Source organism: Nerophis lumbriciformis, linkage group LG02 (genome assembly GCF_033978685.3).
Source record: "Nerophis lumbriciformis linkage group LG02, RoL_Nlum_v2.1, whole genome shotgun sequence".
NCBI lineage: Eukaryota > Metazoa > Chordata > Actinopteri > Syngnathiformes > Syngnathidae > Nerophis > Nerophis lumbriciformis.
Genome location: NC_084549.2, coordinates 72,132,501 through 72,155,843, shown reverse-complemented (window position 1 = coordinate 72,155,843; position 23,343 = coordinate 72,132,501). Strand labels below are relative to the sequence as shown.

Here is a 23,343-nt window from a genome sequence, read left to right as displayed (position 1 = left end):
AACGATATCTTGAAAGAGCACGTTACATGTTTGTGTCTTCAAAAATTGCATAAATGCAACAAAAGAAAGAAAAAAGTGTGTTGTTAAAAATCGGTGACTTCAAAATGGATGCAGAGAAGGTTGGAATGGAGCAGAAAGTTGAAACGGAACAGAATGAAGACACCGTTTAACGTGTTGGATTTATTCTGTAACCATGGTTACATCGCTGCATGGAAAAAAACCTCAACAACAACAACAAGAACAACAAGTAACAAGAATCAGCACACAACTGAGTAGGAACGAAAGGAAGTGAACAGTTTACTGACCATAGAAAAAAGGCTTCATGCAAATTGTGTTGACACGCAAAAGAAAAGAGCAGAAACTTCTCAGCGATGAAGAAGACCTCGAGTCGGTTTCTTCCCCGCGGCGCCACACCATTCTTCCATTCTTCTTACCCACACCATTCTTCCATTCTTCTTACCCACACCATTCTTCCATTCCTCTTACCCACACGTGAAGGCTTCAAACGCCAGTCGCTGACCGCAGCTCACAGCGTGGACGGAGCCTACTTGACAGCAGATACGTCTTGTGAGCGTCTTGCAGGCCTGGCGGCCACGGAGCCGCGCTTTTCTCCCGCCGACTCCTGGAGGGATGACCTTAAATTGTCCTTTTGGTTTCCTTGCTGGGATCAGTGGGATCCTCCTGCACGGTGTGTGGTTTGCAAACACCAATAAATCATTCTTCATTGGAATTAAAGAACATCATCATTTGAAACATCCCAGCAAATGTGTTGTAATTGCTGGGAATTTTGGGTATTTCCTCAAATAATGGCCACACCCCACATACGTTTAAAGCCCGCTGGAAGTCTGCTGGACGTTGTAACTAAGTTCCCTGCACTCTTTTGTGGGTCACCCCACAATGTTGTGTGCATTTACTTGACGACAAATGTTGCTGAGAGTTACGTGACTTTCTAATTTTGTTTAAAATTTCTCCATGGTAGTCCTATGTAATCAGTTTCCCGTGGCAAATATTTTAATACACAAGTAGACTTTGAAAGGTGGTCGCTCCACAATGTTGTATGCATCTATGTTTAGGTTACGGAGAGTTACATGACTGATCATTTTGTTTAACATTTCTCCATGGTAGTCCTATGTAATCAGTTTCCCCTGGCAAATATTTTAAAACACAAGTAGACTTTGAAAGGTGGTCGCTCCACAATGTTGTATGCATCTATGTTTGTGTTCCGGAGAGTAACATGATTTTTTTTATTTTGTTTAACATTGCTCCACAATAGTCCTATTTATTCAGTTTCCCTTGGCATACATTTTCACCCACCATCTAACTTTGATAGGTGGTTGCTCCACAATGTTGTAGGCATCCACATTTATGTCCTGGCAAGTAACATGATTTTTCATTTTGTTTAACATTGCTACATGATAGTCCTATAAATATTCAGTTTACCTTGGTATACAGTTTAATTCACCAAACTTTGATAGGTGGTCGCTCCACAATGTTGTAGGCATCCACATTATATGACTTACTGTATAATTTTTCTTAATTCATCCATAATAGTCCTATCTATTCAGTTTCCCTTGGACATACATTTTAATCCACCGGTAAACCTTGACAGGTGGTCACTCCACAATGTTGTATGCATCTACGTTTGTGTTCCGGAGAGTAACATGACGTTTTATTATGTTTAACATTGCTCCACAATAGTCCTATCTATTCAGTTTCCCTTGGCATACATTTTAACCCACCATCTAACTTTGATAGGTGGTCGCTCCACAATGTTGTAGGCATCCACATTTATGTTTTGAGGAGTTATATGACTTATAATTTTTCTTCATTTCTCCACGATAGTCCTATCTATTCAGTTTCCCTTTGACATACATTTTAATCCACCGGTAAACCTTGACAGGTGGTCACTCCACAATGCTGTATGCATCTACGTTTGTGTCCTGGCAAGTAACATGCTTTTTCATTTTGTTTAACATTGCTACATGATAGTCCTATTTATATTTAGTTTCCCTTGACATACATTTTAATCCACCATTAAACGTTGACAGGTAGTCGCTCCACAATGTTGTAGGCATCCACATATATGTTTTGAGGAGTTATATGACTTATCATGTGTCTTAATTTCTCCATAATAGTCCTATCTATTCAATTTCCCTTGGCACACACTTTAATACACCAGTCTACTTTGACAGGTGTTCGCTCCACAATGTTGTATGCATCTATGTTTGTGTTCCGGAGAGTAACATGACGTTTCATTATGTTTAACATTGCTCCACAATAGTCCTATTTATTCAGTTTCCCTTGGCATACATTTTCACCCACCATCTAACTTTGATAGGTGGTTGCTCCACAATGTTGTAGGCATCCACATTTATGTTTGGAGGAGCTATATGACTTATAATTTTTCTTCATTTTTCCACAATAGTACAATCTATTCAGTTTACCTTTGACATACATTTTAATCCACTGGTAAACCTTGACAGGTGTTTGCTCCACAATGTTGTATGCATCCATGTTTGTCTTCCGGAAAGTAACATGACTTTTCATTTTTCCGACATTGCTCCAATATAGTTGTATCTATTCAGTTTTCCTTGGCATACATTTTAATCCACCGGTAAACCTTGACAGGTGGTCACTCCACAATGTTGTATGCATCTATGTTTGTGTTCCTGAGAGTAACATGACGTTTCATTATGTTTAACATTTCTCCATTATAGTCCTATATATATTCAATTTACCTTGGTATACAGTTTAATTCACCAAACTTTGATAGGTGGTCGCTCCACAATGTTGTAGGCATCCACATTTATGTTTAGAGGAGTTATATAACTTACTGTATATTTTTTCTTAATTCATCCATAATAGTCCTATCTATTCAGTTTCCCTTGGACATACATTTTAATCCACCGGTAAACCTTGACAGGTGGTCACTCCACAATGTTGTATGCATCTATGTTTGTGTCCCGGAGAGTAACATGACGTTTCATTATGTTTAACATTTCTCCATTATAGTCCTATATGTATTCAATTTACCTTGGTATACAGTTTAATTCACCAAACTTTGATAGGTGGTCGCTCCACAATGTTGTAGGCATCCACATTTATGTTTAGAGGAGTTGTATGACTTACTGTATAATTTTTCTTAATTCATCCACAATAGTCCTATCTATTCAGTTTCCCTTGGACATACATTGTAATCCACCGGTAAACCTTGACAGGTGGTCACTCCACAATGTTGTATGCATTTATGTTTGTGTTCCGGAGAGTAACATGACGTTTCATTATGTTTAACATTGCTCCACGATAGTCCTATCTATTCAGTTTCCCTTGGCATACATTGTAACCCACCATCTAACTTTGACAGGTGTTCGCTCCACAATGTTGTATGCATCTATGTTTGTGTTCCGGAGAGTAACATGATTTTTTTTATTTTGTTCAACATTGCTCCACAATAGTCCTATTTATTCAGTTTCCCTTGGCATACATTTTCACCCACCATCTAACTTTGATAGGTGGTTGCTCCACAATGTTGTAGGCATCCACATTTATGTCCTGGCAAGTAACATGATTTTTCATTTTGTTTAACATTGCTACATGATAGTCCTATAAATATTCAGTTTACCTTGGTATACAGTTTAATTCACCAAACTTTGATAGGTGGTCGCTCCACAATGTTGTAGGCATCCACATTATATGACTTACTGTATAATTGTTCTTAATTCATCCATAATAGTCCTATCTATTCAGTTTCCCTTGGACATACATTTTAATCCACCGGTAAACCTTGACAGGTGGTCACTCCACAATGTTGTATGCATCTATGTTTGTGTTCCTGAGAGTAACATGACGTTTCATTTTGTTTAACATTGCTCCACAATAGTCCTATCTATTCAGTTTCCCTTGGCATACATTTTAACCCACCATCTAACTTTGATAGGTGTTCGCTCCACAATGTTGTATGCATCTATGTTTGTGTTCCGGAGAGTAACATGATTTTTTTTTATTTTGTTTAACATTGCTCCACAATAATCCTATTTATTCAGTTTCCCTTGGCATACATTTTCACCCACCATCTAACTTTGAGAGGTGGTTGCTCCACAATGTTGTAGGCATCCACATTTATGTTTTGAGGAGTTATATGACTTATTATTTTTCTTCATTTCTCCACGATAGTCCTATCTATTCAGTTTCCCTTTGACATACATTGTAATCCACCGGTAAACCTTGACAGGTGGTCACTCCACAATGTTGTATGCATCTACGTTTGTGTCCTGGCAAGTAACATGATTTTTCATTTTGTTTAACATTTCTCCATTATAGTCCTATATATATTCAATTTACCTTGGTATACAGTTTAATTCACCAAACTTTGATAGGTGGTCGCTCCACAATGTTGTAGGCATCCACATTTATGTTTAGAGAAGCTATATGACTTACTGTGTAATTGTTCTTAATTTATCCATACTAGTCCTATCTATTCAGTTTCCCTTGGGCATACATTGTAACCCACCATCTAACTTTGACAGATGTTCGCTCCACAATGTTGTATGCATCTATGTTTGTGTTCCGGAGAGTAACATGATTTTTTTTTATTTTGTTTAACATTGCTCCTTAATAGTCCTATCTATTCAGTTTCCCTTGGCATACATTTTCACCCACCATCTAACTTTGATAGATGGTTGCTCCACAATGTTGTAGGCATCCACATTTATGTTTGGAGGAGTTATATGACTTATAATTTTTCTTCATTTCTCCACAATAGTCCTATCTATTCAGTTCCCTTTGACATACATTTTAATCCACCGGTAAACCTTGACAGGTGGTCACTCCACAATGTTGTATGCATCTACGTTTGTGTCCTGGCAAGTAACATGATTTTTCATTTTGTTTAACATTGCTACATGGTAGTCCTATGTAATCAGTTTCCCATGGCATCTATTTTAATACACAAGCAGACTTTGAAAGGTGGTCGGTCCACAATGTTGTATGCATCTATGTTTGTGTTCCGGAGAGTAACATGACGTTTCATTATGTTTAACATTGCTCCATGATAGTCCTATCTATTCAGTTTCCCTTGGCATACATTTTAATCCACCAGTACACTTTGACAAGTGGTTGCTCCACAACGTTGTATGCATCCATGTTTGTCTTCCGGAAAGTTTTCATTTTTCCGACATTGCTCCAACATAGTTGTATCTATTCAGTTTCCCTTGGCATACATTTTAACTGTGATAGGTGGTTGCTCCACAATGTTGTGTGCGTCCATGTTGACGTTATGTTATTCCACATTCCCTGTCTGTTTCGGTGGGCGTTTTTTTGGACATTTTTTCTTCTTTTCTTCATTAAAGTCAGTGTTAATATATATATATATATCGACGCCCTTGGCCACCAGTTGAGGAAACACAATGTTTCACCGACGTAAACGATCCAATCGTGCGACGCGAACGCGTCTTTCATCATGTTTAGTTGGACGAGACAACATCTCATCTCGGCGCCGAGACACTTTTAATCTCCGTTATGACTCTCAGGACAATCTGAAGCCTTGACGGCCGTCTTTCCTCTCCTGGATATTGCCAGCCTTCATTCGATAACAATCTGCTCCCTCGCACTGTCTTTAGATAAGCTGCTCGGAAGAAAACAACAACAACAACAACAAAAAAGCACGAGGAGATATATCCACAAATCCGCTCGTTTCCTCCATCGCCAGTTCTTCTTCTGTACACTATTTACATAAAGGTCCTTGCAAAAAAATATCTCAAAAAAAGGAGTCCCATTTGGGGAGAGAGAGAGGGGCGAGTATAAATCTGTACAGGCTCCTCGGAGGGATTAGGCGCTCCATCCATGCATGGGTAGCAAAAAACACCGGAGAGCATTCATTGTGACCGTGCCTGCATAACTGCCAGGGAAGATGTATCGCTGCCACGTGGCCCGCGAGACGCTCCGCATTAAAACACATGGGGCGCTTCATCGGGGAGCTTGGCGTCCGCCGGCAGGTAGCCTGGGACAAGAGAGGAGACACGGCGAGGTTTATGCAGCTATTTGCATTGCAGAAACACATTCATCTTGGACGGGTCATCCGCTAAGCCGCGGCGAGGAGGAGTAAATCAAGTGAGGCCACGAGGACGGCGCCTTGATGAAAATGCTTTCACCTCCTCCGCCGCGCTAATTATTTTATTGGGGCGAATAACTCACGCCGCCGCTTTTTTTTCCCGCTTCACTTTACCTGCGAGCGGCGGACATAAAACACACTCTGCATAATTTCGCCAGAAGACTGCGGCAGGAGGGAAGAAACAACAACCCGCCGCCTTCTGTGAAGGCCAGCAATTTGGAGTTCAAAGCATTAAAAAATATATATTTTCATTGTATTTTATGCTGATTAAGTTCATTTTACACATCACAATTTAAAAAAAAAAACAACAACAGAAAAACATGGCGATAGTTGGGTAAATAAAGCCTCGGTGAGTGTGTGACACACTCATTAGCTGTACTGACACTGTGTTTGTCATGTCTGTGTAATCATGTTTTGTTTAGTTTCTGGCTTTTCACTCCCTTGTCTTGTTTGCATGATTACCCATTAGTTTCACCTGTTCCACGTTTGGACTCATTGTGCACTCTTGTTTGTCACCATAGCAACCATTAGTTTTGCACCTGTCACGTCACGCACCTGTTTCACGTTTTGAGTCACGCACCTGCTTTCACTAACCATGTCCATAGTATTTAAGTTCATTCATTTTCTGTTGTTCGTCCTGACGACATCCCCGCATTTATGCTCCTGCACACTCTCCACACCCTGATGACCCTTGCTACTCTTTTTTTCATGCCGGTTCCATGCCAAGTAAGTTTTTGTTTATTAAGCCACAGTTAGTGTTTTGTTTAATTGTTCATAGTTTCTGCCAATGTGCACGTTTTGTGTTTATACCACCTACTCAGTGGCCTAGTGGTTAGAGTGTCCGCCCTGAGATCGGTAGGTTGGGAGTTCAAATCCCGGCCGAGTCATACCAAAGACTATAAAAATGGGACCCATTACCTCCCTGCTTGGCACTCAGCATCAAGGGTTGGAATTGGGGGTTAAATCACCAAAAATGATTCCCGGGCGCGGCCACCGCTGCTGCTCACTGCTCCCCTCACCTCCCAGAGGGTGATCAAGGGTGATGGGTCAAATGCAGAGAATAATTTCACCACACCTAGTGTGTGTGTGACAATCATTGGTACTTTAACTTTAACTTTAACATAGTATTTAAGTTCATTCATTTTCTGTTGTTCGTCCTGACGACATCCCCGCATTTATGCTCCTGCACACTCTCCACACCCTGATGACCCTTGCTACTCTTTTTTTCATGCCGGTTCCATGCCAAGTAAGTTTTTATTTATTAAGCCACAGTTAGTGTTTTGTTTAATTGTTCATAGTTTCTGCCAATGTGCACGTTTTGTGTTTATACCACCTACTCAGTGGCCTAGTGGTTAGAGTGTCCGCCCTGAGATCGGTAGGTTGTGAGTTCAAATCCCGGCCGGGTCATACCAAAGACTATAAAAATGGGACCCATTGCCTCCCTGCTTGGCACTCAGTATCAAGGGTTGGAATTGGGGGTTAAATCACCAAAAATGATTCCCGGGCGCGGCCACCGCTGCTGCTCACTGCTCCCCTCACCTCCCAGAGGGTGATCAAGGGTGATGGGTCAAATGCAGAGAATAATTTCACCACACCTAGTGTGTTGTGACAATCATTGGTACTTTAACTTTAACTTTAACATAGTATTTAAGTTCATTCATTTTCTGTTGTTCGTCCTGACGACATCCCCGCATTTATGCTCCTGCACACTCTCCACACCCTGATGACCCTTGCTACTCTTTTTTTCATGCCGGTTCCATGCCAAGTAAGTTTGTGTTTTATTAAGCCACAGTTAGTGTTTTGTTTAATTGTTCATAGTTTCTGCCAATGTGCAAGTTTTGTGTTTATAGTCTAGTTTTGTACCTCCGCCCCTGTGCGCGCTTTTCGTGTATTCCTTTTTTGATAGTTTAAATAAATCATGTACCCACCTTCAAGCCTTGACCAGTCCAGTTAATTTGCACCACGGGAGAACAAACCAAGCCACAGTCCAAGTCATGACAGTGTTAGTGTTTCACCGTGATCCTACACCGTTAAAAAAGCTAATTACATTTGATCTGCAACTATAAGTAATAGTTAAACACACACATATACAGGTAAAAGCCAGTAAATTAGAATATTTTGAAAAACTTGATTTATTTCAGTAATTGCATTCAAAAGGTGTAACTTGTACATTATATTTATTCATTGCACACAGACTGATGCATTCAAATGTTTATTTCATTTAATTTTGATGATTTGAAGTGGCAACAAATGAAAATCCAAAATTCCGTGTGTCACAAAATGAGAATATTACTTAAGGCTAATACAAAAAAGGGATTTTTAGAAATGTTGGCCAACTGAAAAGTATGAAAATGAAAAATATGAGCATGTACAATACTCAATACTTGGTTGGAGCTCCTTTTGCCTCAATTACTGCGTTAATGCGGCGTGGCATGGAGTCGATGAGTTTCTGGCACTGCTCAGGTGTTATGAGAGCCCAGGTTGCTCTGATAGTGGCCTTCAACTCTTCTGCGTTTTTGGGTCTGGCATTCTGCATCTTCCTTTTCACAATACCCCACAGATTTTCTATGGGGCTAAGGTCAGGGGAGTTGGCGGGCCAATTTAGAACAGAAATACCATGGTCCGTAAACCAGGCACGGGTAGATTTTGCGCTGTGTGCAGGCGCCAAGTCCTGTTGGAACTTGAAATCTCCATCTCCATAGAGCAGGTCAGCAGCAGGAAGCATGAAGTGCTCTAAAACGTGCTGGTAGACGGCTGCGTTGACCCTGGATCTCAGGAAACAGAGTGGACCGACACCAGCAGATGACATGGCACCCCAAACCATCACTGATGGTGGAAACTTTACACTAGACTTCAGGCAACGTGGATCCTGTGCCTCTCCTGTCTTCCTCCAGACTCTGGGACCTCGATTTCCAAAGGAAATGCAAAATTTGCCTGGTTGGGTGATGGTTTGGGGTGCCATGTCATCTGCTGGTGTCGGTCCACTCTGTTTCCTGAGATCCAGGGTCAACGCAGCCGTCTACCAGCAAGTTTTAGAGCACTTCATGCTTCCTGCTGCTGACCTGCTCTATGGAGATGGAGATTTCAAGTTCCAACAGGACTTGGCGCCTGCACACAGCGCAAAATCTACCCGTGCCTGGTTTACGGACCATGGTATTTCTGTTCTAAATTGGCCCGCCAACTCCCCTGACCTTAACCCCATAGAAAATCTGTGGGGTATTGTGAAAAGGAAGATGCAGAATGCCAGACCCAAAAACGCAGAAGAGTTGAAGGCCACTATCAGAGCAACCTGGGCTCTCATAACACCTGAGCAGTGCCAGAAACTCATCGACTCCATGCCACGCCGCATTAACGCAGTAATTGAGGCAAAAGGAGCTCCAACCAAGTATTGAGTATTGTACATGCTCATATTTTTCATTTTCATACTTTTCAGTTGGCCAACATTTCTAAAAATCCCCTTTTTTGTATTAGCCTTAAGTAATATTCTCATTTTGTGACACACGGAATTTTGGATTTTCATTTGTTGCCACTTCAAATCATCAAAATTAAATGAAATAAACATTTGAATGCATCAGTCTGTGTGCAATGAATAAATATAATGTACAAGTTACACCTTTTGAATGCAATTACTGAAATAAATCAAGTTTTTCAAAATATTCTAATTTACTGGCTTTTACCTGTATTTGTCTAAATGTATGTTGTTTTAACGTTATGTTTGAGTTGCTCCAAACTAATTCAACAAGTTCTCGACGTTGTTTGAATGTCTTAAACCTGCTGGGTTTTGTTATTGTTTTTTTTTTTTTTTAACTTTTTATTTAGCTAGATTTCTGGAAAAGAGACTCATTTTTTTTTTTTTTTTTTTTTTTTTTACAGGCTTTTAAAATGTCACAAACGGGGGAGTCTTCCCTTTTTCACAAGACAGAGCGAGGATCTTGTCAGCTTATTTAAAGGTTAGCGTGTGCGTGCCAGCAGTAAATAGGCGATGAGAGCCCGTCGTTTAACAGGACGGAGATAGAAGTGTTTGCTTCCCCCGTCAGCTCCTCTTCGCCGTCTCGTCTCAGACTCTGATAACGACTCGCTCCGGCGGCTCTTTTAAAACCGTTTTGTTTGTTGGCGTTTGTGCTGATGCGGAGTGACACCGCGTGCTGACGGAGGCTGACCTTTGGTCCGAGGATCCGGCTGCTGCAGGTCCACGCCGTCCAGCTTGTCCCCCTCAGGCTTGGTGTCGGCGATGGAGGTGACGGAGGGAAGCACCTCCTGTTCTTTGTCCGGCTGCTCCGTGGTGTAGGTGTTCTTCCTGCGGGTCATGTTTAAATCACAAGACACAGTTCATGGAGTGTGTGCTCCTCTAATGCCTCCACTAAACATAATGTCTCTATTTTTAAAGCTTGCTCGAGAGCACTTCCACTTTTATATTGTTCACTTCGGTCTTCAATCAATTTTTCATCCCCTCAGACGCACCGTTCCGCCTCAAACTTTTTGGACTTCCATTGTCTCCTAAAGTTTTCTTTTTTTCCACCACTACAAAGTCAATAAAGTGCCTAAAAGTAGTCGTTTTTTTTATAGAAACCTGGGACGAAAAATAATGGATTGTGATTATAATTTTTATGCCCGAGCGTCCAGTGAGGCGGGAATGTTTTTAATATCAATGCATCACCTGGTTTAGGTACTCAAAGTAAGCATCACTTTGTAACAATACAACACCCAGCAGGCACAAGACACTAAAACAACATTGTTGAATTACGTCCTGACGTTGAGCAACTCAAACACAACGTTGAAACAACATGCTTTTTGACGACGTTTAATCAATGTTGCGTTCAGACTAGAGATGCGCGGTTTGCGGACACAACCGCGGAGTCCGCGGATTATCCGCGGATCGGGCGGATGAAATTAAAAAAACTAAGATTTTATCCGCTCGCGGGTCGGGTCGGGCGGATTAATTTTTTTTTTTTTTTTTTTTTTGCGGGTGGCAGTTAAACCAATTCGGTACATAGTTAAATGTTGTTACCCACATACGAAAAACGAGCAGGCACCTGCTGCATATGCCACAACAGAAGAAAAAAAAAGAAAAGAGATGGACACTTTTACGGAGCGGAGAAGGGACGCCTCGCCGGGGTCCGGGACCGAGGCCCCTTCCCCCGAGAGGGCCCCACCGGGATTAACCGTCGTCAAAAAGCATGTTGTTTTAACGTTGTATTTGTGTTGTAGAATATTGGTTGGAAAATGACCAAAATTCAATGGTCAAATCAACATCACAACCCAACATTGATTAAACGTTGTCAAAAAGCATGTTGTTTCAATGTTATGTTTGTGTTGTAGAATATTGGTTGGAAAATGACCACATTTCAATGGTTAAATCAACGTCAGAACCCAACATTGATTAAACGTTGTCAAAAAGCATGTTGTTTCAACGTTTGACCAAAATTCAATGGTCAAATCAACGTCAGAACCCAACATTCATTAAACATCGTCAAAAAGCATGTTGTTTCAACGTTGTATTTGTGTTGTGGAATATTGGTTGGGAAATGAAAAATTTCAATGCCAAATCATCGTCAGAACCCAACATTGATTAAATGTTGTCAAAAAGCATGTTGTATTTGTTTTGTAGAATATTGGTTGGGAAATGAAAAAATTCAATGCCAAATCAACGTCAGAACCCAACATTGATTAAACGTTGTCAAAAAGCATGTTGTTTCAACGTTGTATTTGTGTTGTAGAATATTGGTTGGGAAATGACTAAATTTCAATGGTCAAATCAACATCAGAACCCAACATTGATTAAACGTTGTCAAAAAGCATGTTGTTTCAACGGTGTATTTGTGTTGTAAAATATTGGTTGGGAAATAACCAAAATTCAATGGTCAGATCAATGTCAGAACCCAACATTGATTAAACGTCGTCAAAAAGTATGTTGTTTTAACGTTGTATTTGTGTTGTAGAATATTGGTTGGAAAATGACCACATTTCAATGGTCAAATCAACTTCAGAACCCAACATTGATTAACCGTCGTCAAAAAGCATGTTGTTTTAACGTTGTATTTGTGTTGTAGAATATTGGTTGGAAAATGACCAAAATTCAATGGTCAAATCAACATCACAACCCAACATTGATTAAACGTTGTCAAAAAGCATGTTGTTTCAATGTTATGTTTGTGTTGTAGAATATTGGTTGGAAAATGACCACATTTCAATGGTTAAATCAACGTCAGAACCCAACATTGATTAAACGTTGTCAAAAAGCATGTTGTTTCAACGTTTGACCAAAATTCAATGGTCAAATCAACGTCAGAACCCAACATTCATTAAACATCGTCAAAAAGCATGTTGTTTCAACGTTGTATTTGTGTTGTGGAATATTGGTTGGGAAATGAAAAATTTCAATGCCAAATCATCGTCAGAACCCAACATTGATTAAATGTTGTCAAAAAGCATGTTGTATTTGTTTTGTAGAATATTGGTTGGGAAATGAAAAAATTCAATGCCAAATCAACGTCAGAACCCAACATTGATTAAACGTTGTCAAAAAGCATGTTGTTTCAACGTTGTATTTGTGTTGTAGAATATTGGTTGGGAAATGACTAAATTTCAATGGTCAAATCAACATCAGAACCCAACATTGATTAAACGTTGTCAAAAAGCATGTTGTTTCAACGGTGTATTTGTGTTGTAAAATATTGGTTGGGAAATAACCAAAATTCAATGGTCAGATCAATGTCAGAACCCAACATTGATTAAACGTCGTCAAAAAGTATGTTGTTTTAACGTTGTATTTGTGTTGTAGAATATTGGTTGGAAAATGACCACATTTCAATGGTCAAATCAACTTCAGAACCCAACATTGATTAACCGTCGTCAAAAAGCATGTTGTTTTAACGTTGTATTTGTGTTGTAGAATATTGGTTGGAAAATGACCAAAATTCAATGGTCAAATCAACATCACAACCCAACATTGATTAAACGTTGTCAAAAAGCATGTTGTTTCAATGTTATGTTTGTGTTGTAGAATATTGGTTGGGAAATGATCAAATTTCAATGGTCAAATCAACGTCAGAACCCAACATTGATTAAACGTTGTCAAAAAGCATGTTGTTTCAACGTTTGACCAAAATTCAATGGTCAAATCAACGTCAGAACCCAACATTCATTAAACATCGTCAAAAAGCATGTTGTTTCAACGTTGTATTTGTGTTGTGGAATATTGGTTGGGAAATGAAAAATTTCAATGCCAAATCATCGTCAGAACCCAACATTGATTAAATGTTGTCAAAAAGCATGTTGTATTTGTTTTGTAGAATATTGGTTGGGAAATGAAAAAATTCAATGCCAAATCAACGTCAGAACCCAACATTGATTAAACGTTGTCAAAAAGCATGTTGTTTCAACGTTGTATTTGTGTTGTAGAATATTGGTTGGGAAATGACTAAATTTCAATGGTCAAATCAACATCAGAACCCAACATTGATTAAACGTTGTCAAAAAGCATGTTGTTTCAACGGTGTATTTGTGTTGTAAAATATTGGTTGGGAAATAACCAAAATTCAATGGTCAGATCAATGTCAGAACCCAACATTGATTAAACGTCGTCAAAAAGTATGTTGTTTTAACGTTGTATTTGTGTTGTAGAATATTGGTTGGAAAATGACCACATTTCAATGGTCAAATCAACTTCAGAACCCAACATTGATTAACCGTCGTCAAAAAGCATGTTGTTTTAACGTTGTATTTGTGTTGTAGAATATTGGTTGGAAAATGACCAAAATTCAATGGTCAAATCAACATCACAACCCAACATTGATTAAACGTTGTCAAAAAGCATGTTGTTTCAATGTTATGTTTGTGTTGTAGAATATTGGTTGGAAAATGACCACATTTCAATGGTTAAATCAACGTCAGAACCCAACATTGATTAAACGTTGTCAAAAAGCATGTTGTTTCAACATTTGACCAAAATTCAATGGTCAAATCAACGTCAGAACCCAACATTCATTAAACATCGTCAAAAAGCATGTTGTTTCAACGTTGTATTTGTGTTGTGGAATATTGGTTGGGAAATGAAAAATTTCAATGCCAAATCATCGTCAGAACCCAACATTGATTAAATGTTGTCAAAAAGCATGTTGTATTTGTTTTGTAGAATATTGGTTGGGAAATGAAAAAATTCAATGCCAAATCAACGTCAGAACCCAACATTGATTAAACGTTGTCAAAAAGCATGTTGTTTCAACGTTGTATTTGTGTTGTAGAATATTGGTTGGGAAATGACTAAATTTCAATGGTCAAATCAACATCAGAACCCAACATTGATTAAACGTTGTCAAAAAGCATGTTGTTTCAACGGTGTATTTGTGTTGTAAAATATTGGTTGGGAAATAACCAAAATTCAATGGTCAGATCAATGTCAGAACCCAACATTGATTAAACGTCGTCAAAAAGTATGTTGTTTTAACGTTGTATTTGTGTTGTAGAATATTGGTTGGAAAATGACCACATTTCAATGGTCAAATCAACTTCAGAACCCAACATTGATTAACCGTCGTCAAAAAGCATGTTGTTTTAACGTTGTATTTGTGTTGTAGAATATTGGTTGGAAAATGACCAAAATTCAATGGTCAAATCAACATCACAACCCAACATTGATTAAACGTTGTCAAAAAGCATGTTGTTTCAATGTTATGTTTGTGTTGTAGAATATTGGTTGGAAAATGACCACATTTCAATGGTTAAATCAACGTCAGAACCCAACATTGATTAAACGTTGTCAAAAAGCATGTTGTTTCAACATTTGACCAAAATTCAATGGTCAAATCAACGTCAGAACCCAACATTCATTAAACATCGTCAAAAAGCATGTTGTTTCAACGTTGTATTTGTGTTGTGGAATATTGGTTGGGAAATGAAAAATTTCAATGCCAAATCATCGTCAGAACCCAACATTGATTAAATGTTGTCAAAAAGCATGTTGTATTTGTTTTGTAGAATATTGGTTGGGAAATGAAAAAATTCAATGCCAAATCAACGTCAGAACCCAACATTGATTAAACGTTGTCAAAAAGCATGTTGTTTCAACGTTGTATTTGTGTTGTAGAATATTGGTTGGGAAATGACTAAATTTCAATGGTCAAATCAACATCAGAACCCAACATTGATTAAACGTTGTCAAAAAGCATGTTGTTTCAACGGTGTATTTGTGTTGTAAAATATTGGTTGGGAAATAACCAAAATTCAATGGTCAGATCAATGTCAGAACCCAACATTGATTAAACGTCGTCAAAAAGTATGTTGTTTTAACGTTGTATTTGTGTTGTAGAATATTGGTTGGAAAATGACCACATTTCAATGGTCAAATCAACTTCAGAACCCAACATTGATTAACCGTCGTCAAAAAGCATGTTGTTTTAACGTTGTATTTGTGTTGTAGAATATTGGTTGGAAAATGACCAAAATTCAATGGTCAAATCAACATCACAACCCAACATTGATTAAACGTTGTCAAAAAGCATGTTGTTTCAATGTTATGTTTGTGTTGTAGAATATTGGTTGGGAAATGATCAAATTTCAATGGTCAAATCAACGTCAGAACCCAACATTGATTAAACGTTGTCAAAAAGCATGTTGTTTCAACGTTTGACCAAAATTCAATGGTCAAATCAACGTCAGAACCCAACATTCATTAAACATCGTCAAAAAGCATGTTGTTTCAATGTTATGTTTGTGTTGTAGAATATTGGTTGGAAAATGACCAAAATGTAATGGTCAAATCAACGTCACAACCCAACATTGATTAAACGTTGTCAAAAAGCATGTTGTTTCAACGTTGTATTTGTGTTGTAGAATATTGGTCGGAAAATGAAAAATTTCAATGGTCAAATCATCGTCAGAACCCAACATTAATTCAACGTCAAAAAGCATGTTGTATTTGTGTTGTAGAATATTGGTTGGAGCACCACCGGGAGCCGTAGCTGAGGCGATCCGCGAGAAGGGCCCGACGCACGTCCAGGGTCACTACCGCGCCCACCGCACCGACACCCCGCCTCGTCCGCTTTCGCCGCGGCCGGCGTCACGCGCAGCAGGTAAGCAGCTTACCTGCCCGCCACCCCCGTGGCCGGGGGCTCGTAACATGGGTCACTCCGCGCGCTCCGCCCGCGCAGCTTACCTGCTTGCCACCCCTGTTGCCGGGGGCGCGTAACAGGGGTCACTCCGCGCGTAGTGCGCTCATGAAAGGGGTGGGGCTCACCCTGGTTGATATAGAGAGCAGGACGGTGGCCATGGAAGTCGGAACCCGCTAAGGGAGTGTGTAACAACCCACCTGCCGAATCAACTAGCCCTGAAAATGGATGGCGCTGGAGCGTGGGCCCATATCTGGCCGTCGCCGGCAGCGAGACGCGCTTGGAGGTGCGCTCAGCGCGGCTCCCATATGATTGCGCACTGGTGTGCGTCTGGGTCGTGACAGCGTGGCACGCGAATGTCTGTGCTGCATTGGATCAGTCTCCTTTCTTTAACAGGCAAAAGCTTTATAACCTCACCATACCTGCCAACTTTTAAATCAGAAAAACCTAGTAGCCAGGGTCCAAGGGCCGCAGGCCCCGGTAGGTCCAGGACAAAGTCCTGGTGGAGGGTTCAGGGCTTCGCCCCCCGACGCAAAATGACTATTAGCATTCAGACAGGCTAAAATGTTGCTAAAACCATCACTTTTCTATCAGTCACAGTGACTTTTCAAAACAAAAATATTACAGCAAAAATCATATGGGTTGATTGACATGTTTATTCTGTAAGCTAACTTCAATAGTTTGAAATTATTTTGACAGTTAATGCCAGTTATCCTGTCAACCTTTCACAAGACTTCAATTTGTTCATTGAAAGTATAAATAGTATAAACACTTTTTACAGTATGTCGTGCTGTGAAATACAGCCGACAGGATTGCGCATGCATGGTGCAGGAGAACAAAGGACTTCTTTCATTTAAGGTTTGTGATAAACCATCAAACTCATTCGTTAAAAGGACTCTATAGTAATATAAAGCGAATTTTTCTGGACATTATCATGCAAGAAAAGTTTATTTTTGGGATCGCGATCACCGCGTAATGATTTTTAAAGGTTGCATTACATTATTAACTGTCCCATGTGATCAGCCAGTGCGATTGGAAGTCCATGCTCAATTATTGCCTCCGTAAATAAAACTTCGGCATTTATCACATCCAAAGAATCTGTTTGGGCGACGAAAAACGTTGAAAGTTTTCCACTTGTATCGCTAGCAACGGCATTAGACTTGTGTTTTTTTGTCCCAACGTGGTCTTTTACATCGCTAATTCCTCCGTGTCCGATCGAAAAATCTTGTCTGCACAAGGTGCAATTCGCGTAGTTTTCACCCTTTTTTTTTATTTTTTTATTAATATTAGATATATAACAACGGGCGGATGGTGGGCGGATGCAGTTCTGATCAAACGTTACATCGGGTGGATGGCGGATGGTTGACGACTTTCTGACGCGGTTGCGGATGAAATAATTGCCTATCCGCGCATCTCTAGTTCAGACGTTAATTTGACATTGAAATTTGGTCATTTTCCAACCAATATTCAACAACACAAATAAAACGTTGAAACAACATGCTTTTTGACAACGTCTACTCAATGATGGGTTCTGACGTTAAGGCTGAAACGACGCGTCGACGTAGTCGACGTCATCGGTTACGTAAATACGTCGACGCCATTTTTGTGCGTCGATGCGTCGCATATTTACGTCACACTACTGTCATGGCGGATCGCAAAGCAGACGGTGCGAGCGAGGGGGAAAAAGCACGCCAAAAGTCATCAAAGGTGTGGGAGTATTTCAATAAACGGCCTAATAATGTTGTTGTATGCACACTGTGTCGAGCGGAAATGGCCTATCATAGCAGCACAACGGCTATGAAGGAACATTTGAAAAGAAAACCCACAGCGTTCTTGCCATCACCATCAACTAGTCAATCGTCCGCGTGAGTATACGTTGTCATCATTACACAAAAACATGAATGTGTCATTTGTATCTGCGTTGTGAATTCATAAACTAAAGCACCGTTTCGCTCTGAGAGGCGCGTTTGGCGTGCAGTGTTTACAAAGACGCACTCCTCTTTAACGCTGTGGAGAGGCGGGGCCGGCGAGCGAGCGGCGAGGTGGGGCGCGCCGGGAGCGACGCCGCAATCGTGCCCAGGTGCGCGGATCGGGGAGCAGCAGAGAGAAAGGGAAGAGAGACTGGAAGGAGTCAGAGTGAAGCTGACGTGGAGCGAGAGAGGAGGAGAGACAGAGACAGAGGACGACGAGCGAGCGAGGAAGAGGAGCTGAAAAGCGAGGAAAGAAAGAGAAAAGAGTCGGAAGAGAAAAGACTTTGTGTAAAATTAAAAGATTGTAAACCTGGCAAAGCCGTCTGGCGTTCAGTCTGTCGGTCCTGAAAGAACCCCACGGCACAAGACGTGTCACAAACGCTAACGTTAATTAGTTGTGCAAATACCTTTTACAACATTAACAGTTACATATACTATGTACAAACCAACAATTAACTTTCACTTTAATCATACTATCATTGTTGTGTTATTAAGCAAAATAAGCAATACTTTTACTTTTGTTGAAATGTTTACACTGTTACAGAATATTTTGTTTTGCACTTTTTTGTATTGGATGTTTATTTTCATTTTTGCACATTTTAGCAAATAAGCAATACTTTTACTTTTGTTGAAATGTTTACACTGTTACAGATTATTTTCGTTTTGCACTTTTTTGTATTGGATGTTTATCTTTATTTTTGCACATTTTAAAGCAAAATAAGCAATACTTTTACTTTTGAAATGCTGATACTATTGCAGAATATTAAGATTTGCACTGGATGTTTACTTTTATATTTGCACATTAAAAAGCAAATGAGCTACTTTTGATTTTGTTAAATGTTAAAAGTTTTAAATGTTTACATTGTTACAGAATATTTTGTCATGTTGTTGTCAATGTTGACTGAGTGGCCATACTTTTTTTTTTTGGTAAATAAAAGCCATGCCTTTTGAAAAAACTGGCCTACATTTATTTTTTCATCTTCATTTTAAATAAAAATAAAAAATCGGTAAAAGGAAAAATAATCTATAGATTAATCGAAAAAAATAATCTATAGATTAACCGATTAATCGAAAAAAATAATCTATAGATTAATCGATAGAAAAATAATCGTTAGCTGCAGCCTTATCTGACGTTAATTTGAAATTTGGTCATTTCCCAACCAATATTCTACAACACAAATACAACGTTGAAACAACATGCTTTTTGACAATGTCTAATCAATGTTGGGTTCAGACGTTAATTTGAAATTTGGTCATTTCCCAACCAATATTCTACAACACAAATACAACGTTGAAACAACATGCTTTTTGACAACGTTTAATCAATGTTGGGTTCTGACGTTAATTTGACCATTGAAATGTGGTCATTTCTCAACCAATATTTACAACACAAATACAATGCTGGAACAACATGCTTTTTGACAACGTTTAATCAATGTCAGGCTGTGATGTTAAACTGACCATTGAAATTTGGTCATTTTCCAGCCAATATTTACAACACAAACATAACATTGAAACATGCTTTTTAACAACATTTGTTCAATGTCAGATTATGACATTGAAATTTGGTCATTTCCCAACCAATGTTCTACAACACAAATACAACGTTGAAACAACATGCTTTTTGACAATGTCTAATCAATGTTGGGTTCAGACGTTAATTTGAAATGTGGTCATTTCCCAACCAATATTCTACAACACAAATACAACATTGAAACAACATGCTTTTTGACGACGTCTAATCAATGTCAGATTGCCATGTTAAACTGACCATTGAAATTTGGTCATTTTCCAGCCAATATTCTACAACACAAATACGACGTTGAAACAACATGCTTTTTGACGACGTTTAATCAATGTTGGGTTCTGACTTTGATTTGACCATTGAAATGTGGTCATTTCCCAACCAATATTCTACAACACAAATACAACGTTGAAACAACATACTTTTTTACAACTTTTAATCAATGTCAGGTTCTGACGTTGATTTGACCATTGAAATTTGGTCATTTCCTAACCAATATTCTACAACTAAATCATAACGTTGAAACAACATGCTTTTTGACAACGTTTATTCAATGTCAGGTTGTGACGTTGATTTGACCATTGAAATTTGGTCATTTCCCAACCAATATTCTACAACACAAATACAACATTGAAACAACATGCTTTTTGACAACATTTGTTCAATGTCAGATTATGATGTTGATTTGATGTCTGAAATTTGGTCATTTCCCAACCAATATTGCACAACGCACACATAACAATGAAACAACATGCTTTTTGACAACGTTTAATCAATGTGGGGTTCTGACGTTGATTTGACCATTGAAATTTGGTCATTTCCCAACCAATATTCTCCAACACAAATACAACATTGAAACAACATGCTTTTTGACGACGTTTAATCAATGTTGGGTTCTGACTTTGATTTGACCATTGAAATTTGGTCATTTCCCAACTAATATTCAACAACACAAATACAACGTTGAAACAACAAGCCTTTGACAACGTTTAATCAATGTCAGGTTGTGACGTTGATCTGACCGTAAAAGTTTGGTCATTTTCCAACCAATATACTACAACACAAATACAACGTTGAAACAACATGCTTTTTGACGACGTTTAATCAATGTCAGGTTGTGACGTTAATTTGACATTGAAATTTGGTCATTTCCCAACCAATATTTAGAACACAAATACAACATTGAAACTTGCTTTTTAACAACATTTGTTCAATGTCAGATTATGATGTTGATTTGATGTTTGAAATTTGGTCATTTCCCAACCAATATTCAACAACACAAATACAACATTGAAACAACATGCTTTTTGACAACGTTTAATCAATGTCAGGTTATGCCATTGATTTGACATTGAAATTTGGTCATTTCCCAACCAATATTCAACAACACAAATACAACATTGAAACAACATGCTTTTTGACAAAGTTCCATCAATGTCAGGTTATGCCATTGATTTGACATTGAAATTTGGTCATTTCCCAACCAATATTCAACAACACAAATACAACATTGAAACAACATGCTTTTTGACAAAGTTCCATCAATGTCAGGTTATGCCATTGATTTGACATTGAAATTTGGTCATTTCCCAACCAATATTGCACAACGCACACATAAAGTTGAAACAACATGCTTTTTGACAACGTTTAATCAATGTCGGTCGGGTTCTGACGTTGATTTGACATTGAAATTTGGTCATTTCCCAACCAATATTCAACAACACAAATACAACATTGAAACAACATGCTTTTTGACGATGTTTAATCAATGTTGGGTTCTGACGTTGATTTGACCATTGCAATTTGGTCATTTCCCAACCAATATTCTACAACACAAATACAACATTGAAACATGCTTTTTAACAACATTTCTTCAATGTCAGATTATGATGTTGATTTGATGTTTGAAATTTGGTCATTTCCCAACCAATATTCTACAACACAAATACGACGTTGAAACAACATGCTTTTTGACGACGTTTAATCAATGTTGGGTTATGACTTTGATTTAACCATTGAAATGTGGTCATTTCCCAACTAATATTCAACAACACAAATACAACGTTTAAACAACATGCCTTTGACAACGTTTAATCAATGTCAGGTTGTGACGTTGATCTGACCGTTGAATTTTGGTCATTTTCCAGCCAATACTCTACAACACAAACATAACGTTGAAACAACATGCTTTTTGACAACCCTTAATCAATGTTGGGTTCTGACGTTTATTTGACCATTGAAATGTGGTCATTTCCCAAACAATATACAACAACACAAATACAACGTTGAAACAACATGCTTTTTTACAACTTTTAATCACTGTCAGGTTCTGGTGTTGATTTGACATTGAAATTTCCAACCAATATTCTACAACACAAATACAACATTGTAACAACATACTCATTTATTGTACAGTTCCAATTTAAGATATGCAATTGCAAGCATTTTTTCTGTCAAAATGGAACCAACGACTGCATATTATTTCCGGGCTTAAGCGGGCCGTATAAAATGAAGCGGAGGGCCACATACGACCCCTGGACCTTGAGTTCGACACCTGTGCTTTACGGAAACATAACATACAGACATTTTACAAAATTATGTTATTATTATAAAAAAATTTTAGAGGACAGTTTTTGCTGATTTTGTTTGTGTGCGCGCGGGATTTTACATTAGTTAATTTTTAAATTAAATTGTCTTGTATCTGTTACTATTTCTACAAATTATTTTACTATATAAAATAATTTATATTGCATATAATATTACTATTATTTTTGATGACAAATATTATATGTACGTACGTAATAATTATGCATACATATGTAATAGGTATTTATTTATGTAACATGAATTTAACAAATACTTTCAACAAAATTAGATTGTTTAGTAGACAAGAAATGAAACACATTTTTGTCCGTGCAAAATTTCACATTTAACTGGTTGACTTTAAGGTTGCTCTATTTTTTTTCAAAAATAGTTTTCTCGAATAAAATAATGTAGAAATAGTAGTCAATTTATTTCATAAAATTTAAAGAAAAAACATACGATAAAACCCAAATAAAAGAAATACAAGCAAAAAATAAAATAAATAAAAACTTGTAAAACAAAAATAATCATAATTAAAAAAAACAACAACATTCCACAATATTAAATGTCCAGGATATAATGTGATTAATTATATGCATATTTTAAGTATTATAATGCATTATTTATAGTATATATAGTATGTTGATTAACTACATTATACAATATATTTATTAGGTAATTCAACTCAACTCCCCCCAAAATGGATTAATTTGCTGGAATAAAAAAGACAATATAACATACATCCATAAATATAAAAAAGTGCAATATATTTTTCTGTACAGTAACCTATTTATTTATTTATATATGCACCTTGTCTAATTACTATTCCTTGTTTATTTCATTCCCACCTGAAACTGTGGCCATCAGCTGACTATTTATTGAGCGCACAAGCGAAATTTTAAGTAACAAAAGGGACAAGCGGTAGAAAATGGATGGATGGATTTCTAATTGTTGCACGAGTAGAGACAGAATCAAACAGCTGCTCGATAAAACAACAATAAAGTAAAACTACTCACACTTTGTAAACAAGTAACTGGACGGCAGCAGCAA

The 23,343-nt window shown here is 38.2% G+C and overlaps 1 protein-coding gene across 4 annotated transcripts in view; it reads right to left on the bottom strand.

Annotated features, from left to right (window-relative positions):
* Positions 1-96: 96 nt before the first annotated feature.
* The window catches only part of LOC133611410 (VPS10 domain-containing receptor SorCS1-like), a 358,768-nt gene continuing 335,521 nt past the window's right edge, over positions 97-23,343 (bottom strand). For 2 of the 4 annotated variants that reach the window (XM_061968155.1, XM_061968181.2), the window contains 2 exons: positions 10,270-10,406; positions 4,783-5,998 (listed from right to left, as the gene is read on the bottom strand). In XM_061968155.1, the coding sequence (XP_061824139.1) occupies positions 5,946-5,998; positions 10,270-10,406 (190 nt within the window). In that variant the 3' untranslated portion in view covers positions 4,783-5,945. Of the gene's footprint in view, positions 682-4,782; positions 5,999-10,269; positions 10,407-23,343 lie in introns of those variants that run through there. The other 2 variants (XM_061968164.1, XM_061968172.1) reach the window with 2 other exon arrangements.